The sequence below is a fragment of the Colias croceus genome, chromosome 9, assembly GCF_905220415.1.
Source record: "Colias croceus chromosome 9, ilColCroc2.1".
Lineage (NCBI taxonomy): Eukaryota > Metazoa > Arthropoda > Insecta > Lepidoptera > Pieridae > Colias > Colias croceus.
In genome coordinates, this window is record NC_059545.1 from 11,148,370 (window position 1) to 11,171,209 (window position 22,840).

At 40.4% G+C, this 22,840-nt stretch overlaps 1 protein-coding gene across 2 annotated transcripts in view; it reads left to right on the forward strand.

Annotated features, from left to right (window-relative positions):
• Nucleotides 1-22,840, forward strand: part of LOC123694342 (low-density lipoprotein receptor-related protein 2) — a 140,009-nt gene that overhangs the window by 114,728 nt on the left and 2,441 nt on the right. For both annotated transcript variants that reach the window (XM_045639751.1, XM_045639752.1), the window contains exons 4-25: nucleotides 412-523; nucleotides 997-1,163; nucleotides 1,584-1,838; nucleotides 2,222-2,398; nucleotides 3,063-3,286; nucleotides 3,663-3,926; nucleotides 4,368-5,973; nucleotides 6,194-6,453; nucleotides 9,345-9,497; nucleotides 9,867-10,017; nucleotides 10,459-10,645; nucleotides 10,958-11,061; nucleotides 11,185-12,366; nucleotides 12,455-12,559; nucleotides 12,647-12,992; nucleotides 13,076-19,015; nucleotides 19,103-19,261; nucleotides 19,407-19,633; nucleotides 19,876-20,098; nucleotides 20,325-21,166; nucleotides 21,469-21,633; nucleotides 22,405-22,648. In XM_045639751.1, coding sequence (XP_045495707.1) covers nucleotides 412-523; nucleotides 997-1,163; nucleotides 1,584-1,838; nucleotides 2,222-2,398; nucleotides 3,063-3,286; nucleotides 3,663-3,926; nucleotides 4,368-5,973; nucleotides 6,194-6,453; nucleotides 9,345-9,497; nucleotides 9,867-10,017; nucleotides 10,459-10,645; nucleotides 10,958-11,061; nucleotides 11,185-12,366; nucleotides 12,455-12,559; nucleotides 12,647-12,992; nucleotides 13,076-19,015; nucleotides 19,103-19,261; nucleotides 19,407-19,633; nucleotides 19,876-20,098; nucleotides 20,325-21,166; nucleotides 21,469-21,633; nucleotides 22,405-22,648 — 13,093 coding nt within the window. The remainder of the gene's footprint in view (nucleotides 1-411; nucleotides 524-996; nucleotides 1,164-1,583; nucleotides 1,839-2,221; nucleotides 2,399-3,062; nucleotides 3,287-3,662; nucleotides 3,927-4,367; nucleotides 5,974-6,193; nucleotides 6,454-9,344; nucleotides 9,498-9,866; nucleotides 10,018-10,458; nucleotides 10,646-10,957; nucleotides 11,062-11,184; nucleotides 12,367-12,454; nucleotides 12,560-12,646; nucleotides 12,993-13,075; nucleotides 19,016-19,102; nucleotides 19,262-19,406; nucleotides 19,634-19,875; nucleotides 20,099-20,324; nucleotides 21,167-21,468; nucleotides 21,634-22,404; nucleotides 22,649-22,840) is intronic.

Below are 22,840 nucleotides of genomic sequence, written 5' to 3' on the forward strand. Positions count from 1 at the left end.
TAAAACATGTCGTAATGAATATTCTTTCGTAGAAGCAAGGATACACATGCACTCACTTTTACGAGACTGTTTGAAAGCCTTGAGATAATACGATTTTCATCACATTTTCATATAGTTATGTAAAGTCTCTTTCAGCGGCTGAAGTGCTTCAAGACGCCAGCGCTGTTTATAAAAGAGTTCCTTTGTGTCGCTTTAATACTCTTTTTGTGCTGGATGTTTGTTATAATGATTGCGTTTTATAAATTCTATCGCGCCTCGGGTATACTTTGTTGCAACGAAAATGAAGACATACATTTTAAAGCTAGAATAGATAAGTTGGCTTGCGAATTTCGTCTCTATTCCGATATCCTAATAAATATTAAGATCAATAGTTTTCTATACAAATTTAATTATTTTAATTGTGTTTTACAGCATACCGCAAGTGTCAAATTGATGACTTTCAATGCGGGGTGGAGAATGCCGGCTACAGTAAAATATCCACGACACAGGGACCTTGCATACCAAAAGAGAAGAAATGCGACGGGTTATTATTATTTTTTTATTAAACACTTTATAGTTGTTAGTTACGAGATATATGTATTATAAAGAGTCTATGATAAATGTTTGTTTATTTAATTATTATGCACAAAACTACAGATTAGTAAAGTGAACGAAATTAACACTTGAGACTGTTGTTAAAATCAGGATATTATCACAGTATTACAATATTATTGTGCAACATTATTTGAAAACATTTTGTTATTGTCTTTTACCATTAAAGATGATTCAAGGACAGAAAGTCTATGACCATAACCGGTTTTTATTATTTTTTGAAATATTTCTTCGGATTGTGATATTTGTAAAGATATTTATATTTCCTTTGTTGTTTGTTAGTTAGTTACTGTTTATTCGATAATCATATCGCTATAATTTTTCATTTTCTTTTCTTCTGTGTTGGTAAATATTGGATATTTTATTATAAAATTGTTAATAAAAATATCAATTATAATATTACAGCTATGTAGACTGCAGAACGGGTAAAGACGAACAGGATTGTCCGGGCAGCCCACTCAGCTGCCGGCTCGACCAATTTCGATGTGCCTCTGGTGATAAATGCGTGGATTCGAGCGCCAAGTGTGACCATAAGGATGATTGTGGGGATAACTCAGATGAAGCACAGTGTAGTAAGTTATTTAAAAATTAAACCTTCATAGAGATAATTTCTTACGAAAATTTTTAAATTCGACAAGAGTTATTGAACGCATTGTTGAACTTATTATTATTTTATGAATATTATAGATAATAGATATAGAATAATAAACTGGTCAAAATGATGTGCAAAACTATTGTCACTGATCACATATTCATATACAATTTTATACACAAATAAGAGTTAATAATACATACATTTAATCTGGTTCAATTAACCAGACTATTGATATCTGGTTAATTTTCTACAAGAGTATCTCAATTTATGTTAATATTGAAACGAATAGAAAATTTATCATAATTGTATGATGACTAATATTCACAACTATCCATAACAATCATTCTAGAACTCTATATATAACATATATCTCTATACATCGTTTAAAATCTTCCAGATTTCCCCCCCTGCCACATAGGGCAGTTCCGCTGCAGCAACGAGCTGTGCATCCCGGTGACGTACCACTGCGACGGTTACAAGGACTGCGCGGACGGCTCGGACGAGGCCAACTGCACGGCCATCACGTGCCCCGACAACAAGTACCTGTGCCCCAGGGGCGGGCCCGGGGGCACGCACAAGTGCATCGCCCGGTCGCAGCTGTGCAACGGACACAAGGATTGTGACGATAACGCTGATGAAGAGGCCGCTTGTTGTGAGTATTTTTAAGTATTTAATAATGTCGCGTGATTGCGTCCACCGGTTATTGTAACTGCGTAATGATGAATTTAGATGATTAATATAAAAATGGTCTGGTTTATGCTCTTTATTGCACCTGGCGATAAGCAGGATAAAAATATATAATATAGTCTATTTTAGAATTCTAATAACTTTGCCTCTTTGTAATTTTATTCCACTCATATAATAAGTAGTTTATTATATGAGTGGAATAAAGCAAGAGCGGCTGTCCTCAGTCCGATTGGATACGGATATACATAACTGTTAACAATTTGGAAAACTAATAATAACTAAGTAATACATAGAATTATTTTGAGTAATTTAATTGTATTTTCATAACATGCACGATAACATTTGCAGCGACGGCGTCGTGCCCCGCGCTGGAGTGCGAGCAGCTGTGCGTGGCGTCCCCGCTGGGCGGCGCGTGCGCGTGCGGCGCGGGGCTGGCGCTGGCGGCCGACAACCGCGCCTGCCGCGACCGCGACGAGTGCGCCGAGTGGGGCCCGTGCCACCAGCTCTGCGTCAACACGCCCGGCTGTGAGTGTCTGCGCGCTTGTAAAGTTTTTTTTTTATCCGAGTGGGCAAAAGTGTGGAGCGCCTGATCGTACGCGAGTTCACCGCCCATATTCATCTACAGGGGCTTCTGCAAATGCGTTGCCGACTTTTTAAGATCTCTTCTTTAAGACCCTCTACTTGTAGCCATCAAGTAGCCTTCGTGTTTAGAAAGGTGGCATTTCCACATCGAAATACAACACAGAAATCAGTCGACTGATCCTGAATCAATTAGCTTAATTCGACTAGCCGGTAAGGCTTAGGTGATAAAACTTTACACTTCAGCCAGAGGAAGGTGTGGAGCACTAGAAATGAGTTTTGATAAGTATGTTCTTTCTCGCGATTCGAAGGAAATAGGAACTGCGTCGTTGGCGATAATGCTGTAAGTACATAGAAGTAACAAAACGGGTTTTTCTCTGGAAAAGCCCAAACTAGATAAGACCGTTATTATAACCATGGTCTTCACTTCTACAATTTTCCAATAATAAATCCTGATACCATCTTCTTTACTGTATAAACAAAATGTTATCGTATGATTTGATCTTTTGATTTTTTTTTTCAATTGAAATTAATTGACCTGACCATTTAATTTCAATTGAAAAAAAAATCCAGTACGATTTTAATTACAAATGTGTTTATATGTCTGCAGCCTACAAATGCGCATGTGCCCCGGGCTACACGCTGACGGGCAACAGCAGCTGCAAGGCGAACGCGGAGCCGCCCACGCTGGTGCTGGCGCACGACAAGGGGCTGCTGAAGCTCGATCTGGACAAGCGCTTGCCCACGATACTGGCCAATGCCTCGTCTGCTGCCGGACTCGACTACCATTATAGAAGGAATATGCTGTTCTGGTCAGATCTTAAAACTAGAAAGGTTAGTTTAGCTCTTACTTTTATACTATCTATTTTGTCACGTTTGCAGTGCTATATTTTGTTATAAATTTATTGATAAAACTAGATGATCCTTTAATTTTCTTGCTTTTTTATTTTCTTGTACAAGAACGATAAATTTTCATCTGTATAGATCGAATGACAGATAAGTTACATGTATACAATTTTCTTTAACACTATAGATATAGATATTCAACAATTTTGCATATACATATTATAGCTTAATATAATGCACAACAATTTAACGTTCTTTTATGTTTAGCAGTCGCCCATTTACAACATATGATATGACTATTTAAAAAAACAATCTTGTAAATGATTAGGGACACTGGTTCATTGGGCTTGTTGTCGTGTTGCAGATCCACGCGCAGCACCTGAGCCCGGGCAGCAGCGCGCACAGCACGAGCGACATCTCGGTGCTGGGCTCGTGGGCGCCGGTCGCGCTGGCGGTGGACTGGGTCGGCGACAAGCTGTACGTGGCGGACGCGCTGGGGCAGAAGGTGGACGTGTTCGAGCTGGACGGGCGCGGCCACGCCGTCGTGCTCGGCTCCAACCTCACCAGCCCCGCCGACATCGCGCTCGACCCCACGCTCGGCCTCATGTTCGTCGCGGACAGCAGTCAGGTACGCGTAGCAGCCCTGTATTAAACATTTTTTTTATCTCCTACCTTCCTACACACAACACTTGACATGATAACACACGAAACTTGGCATCACTTACGACATTCCACGACGAGACTTCACACACGTGACACGACCCATGACATCACACGCGATACTTGATATCACACGCGACACTTGACATCACACGCGACACTTGACATCACACGCGACACTTGACGTCACACGCGACACTTGATATCCCACATGACACATCACACACGACACTTGACATCACACGTGACACTTGACATCACACATGACACATCACACACGACGCTTGACATCACACGCGACACTTGAAATCACACGCGATACTTAACATCACACATGACACATCACACGACACTTGAAATTACTTTACTATTTATGTAATTTATTAAAAATAATTTATGCATGTTTTAGATCATTCGCGCAAACATGGATGGAACCCACTCCAGGTCGATAGTATCGGAAGCGACATATAAGGCGTCCGGTATTGCTGTGGATACGATAGCAAGGCGGATATTCTGGTGCGACTCTCTCCTGGACTACATCGAAACAGTCGACTATGATGGAAATTACAGGTTCTTAGTGCTGCGAGGCCAGCAAGTCCCCAGCCCGTCGAGGCTGGCTCTGTTCGAAGATAAAGTTTTCTGGTCCGATAGCACTAAGCAAGGAATCAGTTCTGTCAACAAATATCTCGGCTCGTCCAGCATAGAAGCTATTTATAAAATTAAAGACATAAGGGAGCCGAAAGCGTTGACCGTAATACACTCTTTAAAACAAACGTCCGTAAATAATCCCTGTGGGAATAATAACGGCGGCTGCTCACAGATGTGCATCGTGACGGCGCTGCCCAACGGAGGGCTCGGCTACCGCTGCGCCTGCAACATTGGATATAGGTTAGAGACTGACTTAAGAAACTGTGATTTAGTTAAGGAATTCCTCATGTATTCACAACAGAGATTTATTAAAGGCAAAGTTTTGAACCCCGTTATAGAGGGCTTCAACGACGCCATCTTGCCCGTTGTTTCGAGGCGTGCTCGATTTGTCGGATTAGATTTCGATTCGCGGGACGAGTACATTTATTATTCAGACGTCCTGCAAGATGTAATTTACAGAGTACACAGAAACGGAACGACAAGGGAAATCGTCCTGGCGTCACAAAATGAAGGAGTGGAAGGATTAGCTGTAGATTGGGCGTCCAAAAACTTGTATTATATAGATTCTAGGAAGGGTACATTAAATGTTCTCTCGACGAGAAACGTTTCATACAAGAGAACTCTATTAAAAGACTTAAAGAGACCGCGTGCTATAGTCGTCCATCCGAACAAAGGCTACATATTCTTCTCTGAATGGGACCGACCAGCTAACATTAGCAGAGCGAACACGGACGGTAGTGGCTTATTGGTGTTCGAAAATGTTACTCTAGGTTGGCCAAACGGCTTATCGATAGATTTCGACGCAGACCGAGTTTACTGGTGCGATGCTCTATTAGACCACGTGCAACACGCCAGACTAGATGGAACAGACGTACAAACTGTTAATTCCAGATTGATCAGACATCCTTTCTCGATAGTGATCTACAAGGACTTCATGTATATAACCGATTGGAGATTAGATGCTATTGTACGCTTACACAAACTGACCGGTGAACAAGAAGACATCATGGTTAGGGAACCGCAAACGAACAGGCTATACGGTGTTAAAGTATATAGCGAAGAAGTTCAAAGAATAGATCCTAACCAACCGTGTTCCGTCAACAACGGAAACTGTCAGAAGTTCTGCTTCGCCATACCACGAAATACCACAGAATTGCTCACTGTTAAGTGTGGATGTCCATACGGTGAAAAACTGGCTAAAGATGGCACGAGTTGTGTGCCAGACCCAACATTCGAGCCGCCGCTACAGGCCTGCCCCAACACCTGGGACTTCACCTGCAACAACCAGCGCTGCATTCCGAAGAGCTGGGTGTGTGATGGTGATGACGACTGCTTGGATAACAGTGACGAAGAACAAAATTGTACAAGTGAGTTTATGATCTTTTCCCATATTTTTTTATTAGGATTTGTTCTAATTATACCTATATCGCCCAACCACTGTTGAAATGTAACTTGGTGAATTAAGAAGATTTGCCTCTTAGTTAACTTCTTTTTCAACTTTGCCTTATTCAAATAGAGAATGGATAATAATCTGACTTGTTTCATTGCAACGCCAGACAATGTTTTTTTAACTTATTTTTTTTTTAGAAACAACATGCAACGCATCAGAATTCATGTGCAAATCGGGTCGCTGCATCCCCGCGACATTCAAGTGCGACTCGGAGAACGACTGCGGCGACTTCTCCGACGAGACCGGCTGCGTCAACGTCACCTGCAGCTCCTCGCAGTTCCAGTGCGATAACGGCCGCTGTGTGCCCAACACTTGGAAGTGTGACTCGGAGAATGATTGTGGAGATGGCTCGGATGAAGGGTCGCATTGTGCGGAGAAGACCTGCGCTTACTTCCAGGTAAGGTTTTTGCATTCTTATGTATGTATTTGACAGTTAGCGATTTCAAAACACGAAATTCATTGTAATTAGTTATTTATTTATTTATTTATTTATTTATTCTTTCTTGTACATTAGGTTTAATCTTATTTTATAATATCTTAATGGATTTAAATGTACAAAAGGCGGCCTTATGGCTTTAAGCCATCTCTGCCAGGCAACCTTCAGGTAAAGGACAGAGCATAATAATATACCAAAGGCTAGGAAGCCAAATAACTAATAAATTTAAAATAATTAATTCGAAGAAGAAAAAAAATATATATATATTATATAATAAATAAAAATAAAGCACAACGTCACACATAATTTATAAATACAACATAAAATAATATATAAAAATTACTTCTATTTATATACATATAGAATGCATAAACATAATTATACATAAGATTACAATAATATATACTATAAATACATAACATACATACTATATATACATTCTATACAAAATATACAATATACATAATATGATATACAATATACCTACATACAATATTTATATAGATAGATAGTAGTCTTTAAGCATTTTTTTAAAAGATCTTATCGTCTGGGCGCCACGAATCGTTTCAGGAAGGGCATTCCATAAACGGATACCCGATACAGTAAACGATGAACCGTATAATTTAGTACCATGCACAGGAAAACGGAGGAGAAGGTTATTAGATGATCGGAGAGTATAGGAGTCAGAAGCAAGGTAATGGAAATTGGATTTCAAGTAGCAAGGAGTACTGGGATGAAAAAGAATGGAATAGAGGAGATGGAGAGTGTGAGCATTCCGACGCAGGCGTATAGGTAACCACTTGAGCTTCTTGCGAAATTCCGACACGTGATCAAATTTACGTAGACCATATATAAATCTGATGCCGAAATTTTGCAATCGTTCAAGTTTATTGAGCTGATCTTCGCCGAGGTTCGTGTAACAAGAGTCCGCGTAGTCTAAAATGGGAAGGAGAAGGGATTGAGCTAGCATAACTTTGGTGGGTATAGGCAAGAAGCGACTCAAGCGCTTCAAAGAGTGTGCGGCAGCAAATACTCTTTTACTAACTGCTTTGACTTGAGGCACCCATGATAACACCTCGTCGAAAGTTATGCCTAGATTTTTTACTTCAGAACTATATGGTATGACAATTCCATCCAAGTGCACAGGGGGTAAATCGGCCCAGCTTATTTTTGAGCGAATTTGTGGACTTCCAATTATAATAACTTGGCTTTTACGTGGGTTGATCTGAATTCCATAAAGTGTACTCCACTTACTGATGGAAGCTAAATCAGTGTTGGTCGCTCTAATAGCCTCCGGCAGGGACCCTGTGTCTGAGTGGGTGTAAATTTGAAGATCATCTGCATACATATGGTAGAGAGACGTTATATGAGGAGTCAAAGAATTAATGAAAATGGCAAAGAGGAGTGGAGACAACACGCCACCCTGAGGTACACCGGCAACGAGATTACACCACGATGAATATTGATCACCATTCATAATACGCTGCCGACGACCAATCAGGTAACTACGAAACCAATCAATTGCCGGAGGAGAGATATTAATAGATTTTAGCAAACTCAACAGGATTTCAAAGTCAACGGAGTTAAAAGCTTGACTGAAGTCTAACAAAGTTAGAACTGTGAGATGCTGCTTGTCCATACTTAAACGAATGTCATCAGCGACTTTGACTAGGGCAGTTACCGTGCTATGACCAGGGCGGAAACCGGACTGGTAAGGACTAAGGATGTTGTGACTGTACAGGAACTGACTCAACTGTTTATGAATTAAGCGTTCCAGTACTTTAGATAGAAAAGGTAGGATAGAAATAGGACGATACTCATTGAAGGATGTCGGATTGTTTTTTTTAGGTAGGGGGATAACATGAGCATCTTTCCAAATGGAGGGGAAGCTGTGGGACGTAATGGAAAAGTTCAGGATGTGAGTAATGATGGGAACAATTATATCAAGGATTGGGATGATCATGTTACGGCAAATACGGTCAGTGCCAACGGCTTTCGAAGTTATGGACAAGATAATCTTCTTAACATCACCAACGGCAAATTGAGTAAAAGTAAACGGGGGATAGGTAGGAGTTGGAAGGCTAGAAATCTGATTTATGCAAGTTTGGCTACTAAAATTAGGAATAGGACTGTATGAACAGAAGAAGTTATTAAGATTATTAAGATTGAGGTCGGATGGAAATTGATGATTATTATTTTTCCCAACTCCTAATGATTTAAGAAATTTCCAAATATTTTGGGGGTCGCCGTTTTCGACCGAATCGTGGATATGGCGTCGTTGTGCATCCCTACACATAGTGTTGCAGTGATTTCGTATATTCTTGTATTTTTCACGTTTATCATCAGACTTACAGGATCTCAGTTTAGCTTTTGCACGATTTTTCTTCTTTATCAAAAGTCGGATTTCGGGAGTTAGCCAAGGTGAAGGAGCTTGCTTTAATTTTACTGGCCTAAGTGGTGCATACCTATCGTATAACTGGGTTATTAGGTGATTAAAGTTCTGAACCTTGTCGTCAATCGATTCAGCGTTTAAGACAGGCATCCAATTAATATTGCAGGCATCATCACAAAGTCGCTCCTTATCCACACCACCAAAGTTACGACGCAGGACAGTTAATTTTTTAGCACTACTATTAACCTCGTTATAGAACAGTTACTATTAACCTCGTTATATTTACTAAATAACCTGCCTTTTATCTTTATTATTACTATGGTATGTATACACACGATGATTATGTAATTCTTTATTGGAATCCTATTTCATGCAAAAATCAAGTTTCAAAAAATGTATATGTTACTGTTTGTCATATGTCATTTAACAATTTACATAAACAAGTGTTATGTTATTGCAGTTCACGTGTCCGCGCACGGGGCACTGCATCCCCGCGTCGTGGGTGTGCGACGGCGACGACGACTGCTTCGACAAGCAGGACGAGGCCGACTGCCCGCCCGTGTCCTGCCTCGCCAGCCAGTTCAAGTGCGCTGACCTCAAGCAGTGCGTGCAGGTATGGATCTTGTTCCAATGTAATAAGGTCGATTGTTGTTTGATGTAAGTTATTTTCGTATACGAGATGTTATTGGTCCTTCGTACGGCGTACCGGATCTATTCAAATTATGTGACAAAAATTTATATTGGGAATGTGCATTTATGATAACATATTATCACTTAGTTACATGAATTTAGATGTAAAGCCACCAACTTATGGAAATGAAGATACCTTTGTCCATATGTGGATGATATTGTATTATACCGAGTTATTTAGAAAATTTTAATTTAATTGTGTTTTGAATCATCAATTGACACTGTTATTTATGCTAATAACTTCATTCAACTTTCCCCTCGTTTTTGTATTATAATACACATTTGAACACAGGAAGCATACAAGTGCGACGGCATCCCGGACTGCAACGACGGGTCGGACGAGGCGGGCTGCCCGTCGCTGGCGCCGCACCAGTGCGCGCCCGACAAGCAGTTCCAGTGCACCACCTCCGGCATCTGCATACCGCACACCTGGTACTGCGACGGTGAGTCTGTTTGTACTATTGTACTATTGCACTATGAATATAATATATTTTTTTTTGTAAGCAATATCTTTATAAACTTGTGTTTAAGATTTGCTTATGCGTGGTTTGCTTTTTTTTGTTGAATTAGATTTTGATAAAGAATAAGTTAAATTATATTTACTGTTATATATTTACTGAACAGATCCTGTAATTTTTAGCGTATACCATGATTGTTTTTAGTTATATTGAATTAGAATTTTTGGTGAATGTTTGGTGTATTTCATAACTTAAAAAGTGTATGCACAGAATATATATTATGATAGATAAAAAACAAACTCTCAAAATATGTGCCCTTTTAATAACGTATTAAGTATATAATATACAAATTATGTGAATACTACAAGTAAAATAACATTTACTATTTGCACCATGGGCAGTTTACTAACATAAACGTTCCCGCAGGCACGCCGGACTGCGAGGACCTGTCGGACGAGCCGGCCGCGTGCGGTGCGGCGGCGTGCCCCGCGGGACACTTCCGCTGCGCCAACGGGCGCTGCGTGTTCCGCGCGTACGTGTGCGACGGGAGGGACGACTGCGGGGACGGCTCGGACGAGGGCATGGAGCATGCGTGCAAGGCGCCCGCGTTCAGGTGCGGAGCCAATAACGACACTTAACACATATAGAAAACAAACAAAGAAAAGATTCTTGCGATATAAAAATCTTCCTGTGTTTTATGTTAATTTTTGTGTGTAAAATATTGTGTGTAAAATATAGAAATAATCAATCAATCCTATCGAACAACCAACACAATCTTATATGTTAATAATCTAATTTTATCCAGTCACAAAGATAAGCTAACTATCAAATGTAGGAAAGTTTTGAAAAATCAATAGTTTTTATTGTTTATGGTGCTAAATAAAAATAAAAATTTATCGTTAAACATAAATTTATTTTATTTCAGATGTCCAGCGAACCAATGGCAATGTCCCGGTGTCACAAATCGTTGCGTCAATATCACACAAGTTTGTGACGCGAATTTAGATTGTCCTAATGGTGCTGATGAAGGTAAAAAATATTATACATATTATATACGTTTTGTATTGAAATATGTATAACAATAGTATGTATTGTATGTAACAATAGTATGTAGGTCAATAAATAGTTATCAATTATTTTTTTTTATTATAGGTGAGGGTTGCGATTTTGCTGAATGTGAGCATCGTTCTGGATTATGTTCCAACGAATGTAAACAAACTCCAACCGGCCCACTGTGTCTCTGTCCCAGTGGAGAAGAGCTTGAAAGTGATGGTTTCACCTGCAAGGACATCGACGAATGCAACCCGCCCGGCTTGTGCTCACAAATCTGCACAAACACTAAACGATCTTACTTCTGCAGTTGTGTGGATGGATACCAACTCGCTGCCGACAAACATTCCTGCAAAGCCAACAACCATTCTAGCGCTTTCTTGATCATATCTAATAGACATTCCATCTTAGTTGCCGATCTCAATGAGCAAGGCTTAGAACGAGTACCGATTAATGTAGAAAATGTAGTCGCAACCGCGTCTAACATGCATACGGGCACGATATTCTGGTCCGATATGAAGCTCAAGATTATTTCCCGACTCGACAGAGGTAGTGAGCCGCAAATTCTCGTATCGACTGGCCTTGATTTAGTTGAAGGATTAGCTTACGATTGGGTCGGAGGAAATATTTATTGGCTGGACAGCAAACTGAACACGATTGAAGTATCCAAAGAGGATGGTACTTTCAGAACAGCGCTGGTCAGCGGCAACATCACGCAGCCGAGAGGCATGTGCTTAGACCCAGCTCCCAACGCGAGATGGCTGTTCTGGACCGATTGGGGAGAAAATCCTCGTATCGAAAGAGTTGGTATGGACGGTACACAACGTATGGCGATCATTACCACAAAAATTTACTGGCCGAACGGTTTAACACTCGATACGGCGACACAGAGAGTATATTTCGCGGATTCTAAACTAGATTTTATTGATTTCTGTTACTATAACGGTTCCGGAAGACAGCAAGTGTTAGCGGGAAGTCATTACCTTCTTCACCCGCATTCGCTCACGTTGTTTGAAGACACGTTGTACTGGACTGATCGTCAGTTGAACCGAGTTTTATCTGCGCACAAGTTCAGAGGCACGAACCAAACGGTAGTATCGCACCTGATATCGCAGCCGCTGTCCATCCACGTGCACCACCCGTCCCTCCAGCCGCCCTACGTGTCTCCGTGCAAACCGGATACGTGTCAACATCTTTGCCTTTTGAGTCCGAACAAAACGACAGGATACACTTGTATGTGTAAGCCAGGATTTAAATTATTACCGGACGGAAAATGTATCGAAGGTAATACTTATTTATATCGTTAAATCTTTATCTTCTCATTTAATTTTAAGTACGAATGTACCTAATGATAAATTGTTACGAATTTCAGAGGAATCTCCGTATCTAATGGTTCTCAAGGGATCACAAATAATAGATTTGTCGCCCGATGGATCTGGCAGAGCTGGACAATTACCTCCAGTGGTTGGAATTCAAGGTATAAAATCTCTCCTTCATAATACAATTTTATGGTTTACTATCTATACATATACTATTATTTTAATAAATTTAAAATCATTTACAGGAGGAGTTCAATTGGATTACGATCGACAAGGACATATGTTATACTGGCTTCAATCAATATCTGGTGACAGTGAAGATGACGAGAACTGTACCGTTTACAGCATGCCTTATGGAGGAGGAAATAAGGTCGAATTCCTGGGTCAGGACAATGGAATAGTTGGAGCGCCGTCAGCTATAGCCTTTGATTGGCTCGGACGAAATCTATACATGTCAAATAGAGTCGCTAGTAACATCGAACTTATACGAGTAGATGGTAAAGTAAAATACAGATCTATTGTATTCGCTAATGACGGAAGTAGAAACTCAATTGCTAAACCAAGAGGAATATGCCTTGATCCTACTGAAGGGTGAGTAAATGCATAAGAACTGCGCACATGCTTAATTGTAATAAATCAGAAACTGTAAGCTAATGAATACAATTTATTTTCAGAAAAATATACTGGGCTGATGAAGGTGGCTATGGTGTACCAGCAAAGATCGGAAAAGTAAACATGGACGGTACATATCCAGTCATATTAGTTGATTCTATAGAAAGACCTGAAGCCGTTACTGTGGATATTGAAAAGAAAATAATTTACTTCAGCACCCAATATCCTGCTAGCATTGTCAGTGTGAACACAGAAGGAAATGACAGAAAAACAATCCTGACAGAAGCTAATGCTATATCGTATCCCAAAGTTATTTCAGTTCTCGATTCACGATTGTACGTATTGGATCAACGCCACGAAAAGATTTTCAAAGCTGATCTTCCAAACGGCGATAATATCAAGGTCATACTCGATAATGAAAGTGATCTCAAATCTATGACGATATTCCAAAAAAGAAAAATGATGCATCATCCATGTTCGCAAAACAATGGCGGATGTGAACAAATATGTATTCCGAGTGAAGGTGGTTCCAGAGTATGTGCATGCTCAGTCGGCTATAGGAAGGAGAATGAAATAAACTGCGTTCCTTATAAGACATTTGCAGTTGTTTCTCAACTGGATCTAATTCGTGGCTACAGTCTAGAAGGAAGCGCAGAAGCAATGGTCCCAGTTACTGGCGTTGGTCACCATATCTTGCACGTTGATGTTCACTTCGCAGATAACTACATTTACTGGGTGGAATTCAACCGTGGACAGTGGAACGGTATTTTCCGTGTCAGACCTAACGGCACAGAGCTGCAACACATTGTAAAGGACGGTATTGGTAGTAATGGAATCAGAGGCTTAGCCGTTGACTGGGTTGCTGGCAATTTATATTTCACTAATGTCTTCCCACATGAAAATTACGTAGAAATGTCTTGGCTCGATGGATCGAATAGAAAAGTTATTGTTAAGACCACTATGGATGCTCCACGAGAACTAGCAGTTAATCCTATAAAGAGATTATTATATTGGATTGACTATGGTCAATATCCAAGAATTGGAAAGGCTTATCTCGACGGAAGCAACTGGCAAACGCTTGTCACATCTGGAATATCAAATCCTAGAGATTTAACGATAGATATGCTCACTCATGACGTTTATTGGGTAGATTCTAAGCTCGACCAAATACAGAAAATTTCATACAGCGGTGGAAACAGACAACTAATACGATCAAACCTTCCTAATCCAATGGGTATTGCAATACACACAGGAAATGTTTACTGGGTGGATAGAAACTTGCAAACAATTTACAAGGCCTCCAAGTTACCCGGTAACATGTCGATGCCAGAAAAATTACGAACGAACCTTCCAAAATTGAGAGACATTGTTATTTTCGATATAAACAATCAACCCACAGATGAAAACAATCCTTGCAGAAAACTTGGAAACGGTGGTTGTGATCAGCTTTGTTTCAGTTATCCACCTGATGCGAACAAAGGCTATACACACAGATGTGATTGTGCCACTGGTCAAATATCTGCTAATAATCCTAAAAAGTGTGATGTTGTCGACGAATACTTAGTGTTCACTACAAGGACTGAAATTCGCGCTATCAACTTAGACCCTAAATCGACTGGTGTACCTTTCAAACCCATTGGAAACTTGACTAACGTCGTTGGAGTAGAATTCGATTATGCAGATAATAAATTATTCTTCACACAAATAAGACCATGGGCAAGAATCGCTTGGATGTCTGCGAACAACCCAGATATATCCGGAATACAAAACATTATCAACAAAAATATAAATCCCGAAGGTATCTCATACGATTGGACGCAAAAGAAAATCTATTGGACTGATAGTTCAAATAATTCTATTTACGCTATGAATTTAGATGGCACCGAATTAGTAATGATTGCAAGAGTCGAACGTCCAAGAGCCATTGTTGTGGATCCATGCAATGGAACATTGTATTATACTGATTGGGGACGATTTGGCACATCAGGAAAAATTTATAGAACAACTATGGCTGGTTCATTAAAGAAAGCTATTATCGACAAAGATTTATCGCAACCCAGCGGTCTAACAATAGATTTCGAAGAAGACATGCTTTATTGGACAGATGCTGTACGTGAAAAGATTGAACGCTCGAAACTGGATGGCTCGGATAGAGAAGTTTTAATTTCCGCTACAATTTATCCATTCGCAATAACAGTCTTTAGAAATTATATTTATTGGACTGATTTACAATTGCGTGGTGTATACCGAGCGGAAAAACACACTGGTGCTAATATGATCGAAATGGTCAAACGTTTAGAGGATTCTCCACGTGACATCCACATTTACAGTACTAGCCGACAAAAATGTCAAACGAACCCTTGTAAAATTAATAACGGTGGCTGTGCTCATAGTTGTCATCCTGCGCCAAACAATTCAGTAGAATGTAAATGTGATGACAATACAAAGCTTGTGAATGAAGGCCGTATGTGTGTCTCAAAAAACATCACCTGTGATCCTAGCAAGTTCTTCTGCGCTAATGGCAAATGTATCAGCAGAATGTGGTCTTGTGATGGAGATGATGACTGTGGAGATAATTCAGATGAAGACATTAATTACTGTGCTTACCATTCTTGCTCGCCGAATGAGTTCCGATGCAACAACGGTCGCTGCATTTTTAAATCATGGAAATGTGACCATGAGAACGATTGCAAGGACGGTTCAGATGAAGAAGGCTGTGTTTACCCACCTTGCGCACCCGGAGAATTTACTTGTCTTAACTCTCGCTGTATTCCAATGTCTCAAGTCTGCAACGGCATTAATGATTGTAAAGACAATATTACTTCTGATGAAACACACGAGAGATGCCCAAGGAATACAACCTGTCCAGCAAATCATTTGAAATGTGAAAAAACTAACATCTGTGTTGAACCTTACTGGCTGTGCGATGGTGATAATGATTGTGGTGACAATTCTGATGAGGATCCGCTACATTGCGCACAAAGAACCTGTCCACAAAATAGTTTCCGTTGTCCTAACCACCGATGCATTCCTGCTACTTGGTACTGTGATGGTGACGACGATTGTGGTGATGGAGCTGATGAACCACCAGAGTACTGTCGTTCAGAAGGTCGCACATGCTTTGGTGATTTGTTCACTTGTGATAATGGAAACTGTATACCGAGAATTTACATTTGCGATGGAGATAATGACTGTTTGGATAATAGTGACGAAGATTCAAGGCATCAATGTAATGAACGAAAATGTGATCCTGAAACAGAATACACCTGCGAGGAAAACAGATTTTGGAATAGAGCTCAATGTATTCCTAAGAAATGGTTATGTGACGGTGATCCTGATTGTATTGATGGAGCAGATGAAAATTCAACCATACATCACTGTTCAACTCCGACACCGTGTACAGAAGATCAATTCCAATGTAACAATGGCCGATGCATTAATGAAGGGTGGGTTTGTGATCACGATAATGACTGTGGAGATGGGTCTGACGAAGGCAAGCAATGTAACACGCAATACAAGAGCTGCACAGACCAGGAATTCCGGTGCCAGAATTTCAAATGTATCAGGAACCATTTCAGATGTGATGGTGAAGATGATTGCGGTGATCATTCAGATGAAGTAGGATGTGTTAAAGAAAATAAGACATGCCCCACTGGTCAATTCAAATGTAATAACGACCAATGCATTGACAATAGATTAGTTTGCAATAAAGTGTCTGACTGTACAGATGATTCAGATGAGCCAGCGCATTGTAATGTCGATGAGTGTGCTAAATTAGAAATACATCAATGTGGCCATAAATGTATTGATACTCTAACTGGATACTATTGCGATTGTAATCAAGGTTATAAACTATTAGCTGATGGAAAAGCCTGTGCAGATATCGATGAATGTATAGAGACGCCAGGTGTATGTTCGCAATATTGTTCCAACACTCCAGGATCTTACTATTGTAAGTGTAATGACCAATACTATGAAAGGGAAGCCGATGAACATACATGCAAGAGAAAAGATAACACAACCGCATGGGTCATATTTACAAATAAATACTATGTAAGAAATATGTCGACGGATGCATCATTGTATAATTTAGTTCACCAAGACCTTATGAACGTAGTTGCCATAGATTTTGACGTCAAAGAACAACAAATTTATTTCGCAGATGTATCTGCTAAAACTATATACAGATCAGATTATTCCGATCCCAATCCCAATAAAGAAGTCGTAATAAGGCACGATTCTCATGGCCTGGAAGGTATAGCTGTCGACTGGATAGGAAGGAAGTTGTACTGGCTAGATAGACATTCAAAGAATTTAGATGTCGCAGAATTGGACGGTACTAGAAGAAAAACTTTGAGAACTGGAATTGCTGATCCTAGAGCTATTGTTGTCCACCCAGGTACTGGTTACTTATATTTCACATCGTGGCATTTACAGGCATACATAGGAAAATTGGGTATGGATGGATCCAACTTTACTGCTATCTTAAACTGGGAAGACGATATCGCATGGCCTAATGCGTTAACGGTTGATTATTTCACTGACAGAATATATTGGGCCGACGCTCACTTAGATTATATCGGATCTGCTGATTTAGAAGGTCGTCACAGACATGTTGTATTATCCGGTACCAAAGTGCCACATGTGTTTGCATTAAGTCTCTTCGACGACGAAATCTATTGGACTGATTGGAACCTGAAAGCAATTAGCAAAGCGAATAAGCACTCTGGTGAAAACTTAGTAACGCTTAGAAACACGACTCATCGACCATACGATATTCACGTTGTACATCCATTAAGACAGCTTCCTTACACGAATCCTTGCGGTACCAACAACGGAGGATGTTCGCATCTGTGCTTATTAGCCCCACCCCACGAATCTAGCTATTTGAACATTGAAGGGTATGGTGAAGAAGGTGCAACGACTTATAAATGCGCTTGTCCGAACCAGTTCTACTTATCGAGAGACATGAAAACATGTATAGCTAACTGTACAGATGGCCAACATAGGTGTAATGGTCGCGATGAAAAATGCATACCATGGTTCTGGAAGTGCGATGGCGAGAAAGACTGTATGGACGGATCCGACGAACCAGATACCTGTCCTGTTAGACATTGCAGAGCTGGTTCCTTCCAATGTAAGAATACTAACTGCACTCCGGCTGCTACTATTTGTGATGGTACAGATGATTGTGGAGATGGCAGTGACGAAGCACAGTGCGCACATGAATGTCCACAACTTGAATTCAAGTGTAAAAGCAGTGGAAGATGTATATTAGAAAGTTGGAAATGTGATGGAGACACTGACTGTAAAGATAACAGTGATGAAGACCCAGCTATGTGTCACAACCGGCCGTGTAATCCAGATACTGAATTCTCTTGCAAGAATGGACGTTGTATACCTAAATTATGGATGTGCGATTTCGATAATGATTGTGGCGATGATTCTGACGAGCCAGCATACATGTGCCGACAGAAGAACTGTACTACTGGATGGAGAAGATGTCCTGGCCACTCTAATTATAGGTGCATACCGAAATGGTTGTTCTGTGATGGTAAAGATGATTGCAGAGACGGTTCCGATGAGTTGCCAGAAAATTGTCCATCGTGCGTAGGTAAAACTGACTTCACGTGTGAAAACAAGCGGTGTATTCCAAAACAATGGCTATGTGACTTCACCGATGACTGTGGAGATGGTAGTGATGAAGCAGAATCTGTCTGTCAGCATAATTACAGAGAATGTTCGGAATCTGAATTCAAATGTGGTAATGGCAAGTGTATATCGTCAAGATGGCGCTGTGATCATGAAGACGACTGCGGAGACAACACTGATGAAATGGAATGCGGAGGGTTCAAATGCAAGAACGGAACATTCCAATGTAAATCCGGACATTGTATTGCCGCATACTTCCGTTGCGATGGCGACAGGGATTGTAGAGATTTATCTGATGAAATTGGATGTCCACCAAGATTCCCTGGCGGCCGATACTGTCCTGAGAGCAGGTAAATATTGTATTTTTAATGAATAACAACAGACGATAAATAGCTGAAAATTGTTTCAGTTTAATAAATCCTATTTTTGATATTTAGATTCCAGTGTGGCAATAACCTGTGCGTGTCGCAGTCAGATTTATGTGACGGAACAGACGATTGTGGCGATGGATCAGACGAAGCTCCGAGCATTTGTACCAACTTCAATTGCGATACACTCAGACGCTTCCATTGCGATAATCACCGTTGTGTAGCAAGGTAAACTATTATTCATCTGTACATTTATTTCTTTATACATGTAATTCAATGATATCTTTAACCACAATGACTAACAAATAACATCGTCTTCTTTCTTCTTCGTTCTTCTTTCTTGTGATAATTTATTTTTATGTTCATGTAACAGGTATCAAGTATGCGACGGAATAGACAATTGTGGAGATGGTTCGGACGAGAATAACATGACATTGTGCGCTGCTCGAGCGAGACCCTGTGATCCGATAACGCAGTTCCAGTGCGCCAACAAGAACTGCGTGCCGCGCACTGTTATGTGTGACCATAACGATAATTGTGGTGATGCGTCTGACGAGCGAGGTTGCCACTTCGCTTCTGGCTGCTCAGTGCAAGACAAAGGTGCGTTTTTTTGTGTAATATGCGTCGTATTAGATTTTTATTTTCTTTTCTATGATTGTTACACGTTGTTGTAAAACCTACATCTAATTTAATAAATTCAACTATAATTTTTTTTCTCACAACTTTCAAGCATCCAGTAAGTTTTGACATAACTCGAATCTTGACAAGAATTTTTTTTGATACCGTTGATTACCATCATAATATTATAATGCAATTTCTAACAACGTTGTTAATATTTGCAGGCGGTTGCGAGCACCTATGCACGAACCTAACAGCCGTCGAGGGTTCGGAAGGTCTGTGGGCGGGCGGCTACATCTGCACGTGCTTCCCGGGCTGGATCATCTCGCCGGCGGACAGCAAGCGCTGCGTCGACGTGGACGAGTGCGCCAACGGCTCGCACCACTGCTCGCATATCTGTACCAACCTTAATGGTAGTTATTCGTGCTCTTGCCGCGATGGTTTTAGGTGAGAGTTAAATCTTTTAAGTGATTGTCGCATTTGTACTATATTTATTGTTACTCAATCTTTCTTTGTTACCAAAAAAATAATATTAATTTATGCCTGAGATAAAATGTCTTTATGAACTTCTTTATAATAATCTATTGTAGTAAAAATTATGAATTACTCAATGTATTGCTATGCTTTTGTATTATGTTCTTTCAACTGTATAAGTGTGATTGTTTTATTCTAGATTGGCCGATAACCTATCCGGAGTTTGTAAAGCATTGGAAGATGAATTGGTGTTGATGTTTGCAAACGGTCCGGAGATCCGCGCTTTCGTACAAGACAAGAATGAAGAATTTGATATCATCACGTCTGAAAAGAGAATAGAAGCCATCGACTACGATCCTAAACAAGAGATGGTGTTCTGGGCGGACAGCTACGATAGAACCATCAAACGGTCATACATGATTAATGCTCTGAACGGACAAGTAAAGAGCGGTTTTGCTCAAGATTTGAAGGGTAAAGGAAACGCTAAACCGACAGGAATAGCTGTGGACTATGTTGGAGGAAACCTCTACTGGACTGAAACAGATAGAACTGGATCGAAACCTAAAGGCAGAGTGATGGTAGCAAGGAATGATGGCCGTTATAGACGCGCTCTTGTATCTGCTGGCATTGAAAACCCGACATCGTTAGTACTAGACCCACAAATGGGTAAAATGTTCTGGGCCGATGCTGGTTCCGCACCTAAAATAGAAACAGCGTGGATGGATGGTTCGAAACGACGACCAGTTGTTACTGAAAACATAAGACATCCTACCGGTTTAGCTATCGATTATGCGATGGACCACACTATTTACTGGGCGGATACAAAACTAAATACAATAGAAATGATGAGACACGATGGTACGAACAGAAAGGTGGTTTTGAAGGGAGACTTCCTGAAACATCCTTTGTCTTTGGATGTATTTGAATCATCGCTATATTGGGTCACCAGGGACACGGGAGAACTTGTCCGACAGGATAAGTTTGGAAGAGGAGTGCCATTCGTTATATCCAAAGATCTAGTCAATCCATCAGCTGTTAAAGGTAATTTGTGACATTATTATTATTTTAATAATTAAATATAGAATAAGTTTTTGAGTTTATTTTTGACTTTAATATAATTTCTACGCAGTAAACTAGATTACCTAAGAGAACCTTTCTATTTTTTTTTTTCAAAATTAATGTGTTTTACTTAATGCCTGCTTTTTTATCGATGATGACTATAGGTTATAAACTAACAAGTGGGAAAAACTATAAACCATGATTTATTTGTTTTTTTATCTTTTTATGGCGTCAAATAAACGTATAAATCTTTGGTAAATCTGTAACGTGTCTGCCTGGCGCAGTGTACCACCGGCAACGCTACAACACATCACTAGCGGGCCGCGCGGACTGCAGCCGCGCGCCGTGCTCGCACCTGTGCCTGGCCGTGCCCGCCGGCCACCGCTGCGCCTGCCCCGACCAGCAGTACGCGCCCAAGCGGGCCAGCCCCGACGTGCCCTGCGATGCTGGTACGTTACATTTTACTTGTACAAATATAAGACATACTTATCACATTACAAATGACTTTTAGTCAATTGACAATGGGCATTTTTTTAAGAAATAATTTTTAATTCAAGTTATAAAGTTGTGTAGATTTAAATAAAAAAAGCTTCTATATCTTATGTTCATGATATCGAAATGTTAAGATGAAATACTATAAGTTGCAATTTTAAAGTCACATGCTCATATTTGGATGACATTTACATTATAATAATAATTAATTAACCAATACCACAGCCAATACATACATAGATAATAACAAAATTTTACGTATAAATAAATTTAATAGAAAAAAAAGACGGGTTGCACTCCGGGAGTGCCGGCAGAAGTGAAAACGCGCGTAGTAGAGAGGGGATAGCTGTCTACTCTCCATCCGTCTTACGCTTTTTCGATGGTCACGTGTCCTGACGCGAGTGACGCGAGTTTAAGATTTTATACCCATTACAGAAAAAGTGCTCAACGCCGCTAAAGAAGTTTTCACTTCAAAAAGAACTATGTCATTTTTATCTTTTTCATAATTTGAAGTGACATTTTGTTGGGCGTGTTAAGTAAAATTTCAAGGTCACATTATGGCAATACCGTCACGTTATGGAGTAAGGCTACGATTTTGGTATCTTTAAATCTTGCCTAAAAAGTTTCACTTTTGATGCGTGTACACACGCACTTTTTAGTGAGACTAATGTATTACGACAATACGTTGTTACACTTCAAAAAACTAATCATATTATTTTATGGTCTAGCGGTAGAGCAAGAGCGCGCGCTACCGCTCGCGTGCCCGTGCCAGAACGGCGGCACGTGCCGCGAGACGTCGACCGGCGACGTGGAGTGCGTGTGCCGCGCGGGGCAGCTGGCGCCGCACTGCGCCAGCGCGCAGCCCGCCGGCGGCGCCCGCACCGCGCCCGCGCTGCTCGTGCCGCTGCTGCTGGTGCTGCTGCTGGCCATCGCGGGGGCCGCCGCCTGGTTCGTTATTAGGAAGCGCCCGTTGTGAGTATTGTTTGTATTGTATTTAGAAAAAATATCGAATGAAACTTTCAAAAACAAAATCGCATATTTTTATTGAAGTATGCATTTTATGACTACTAGTAGTAACTTTAATTTGGTTATTGATTGAATGATTTATTTAACTAACGCTTCGTTCGTATAAGTATTCTACAATTTTCTTGCAACAAAATAATA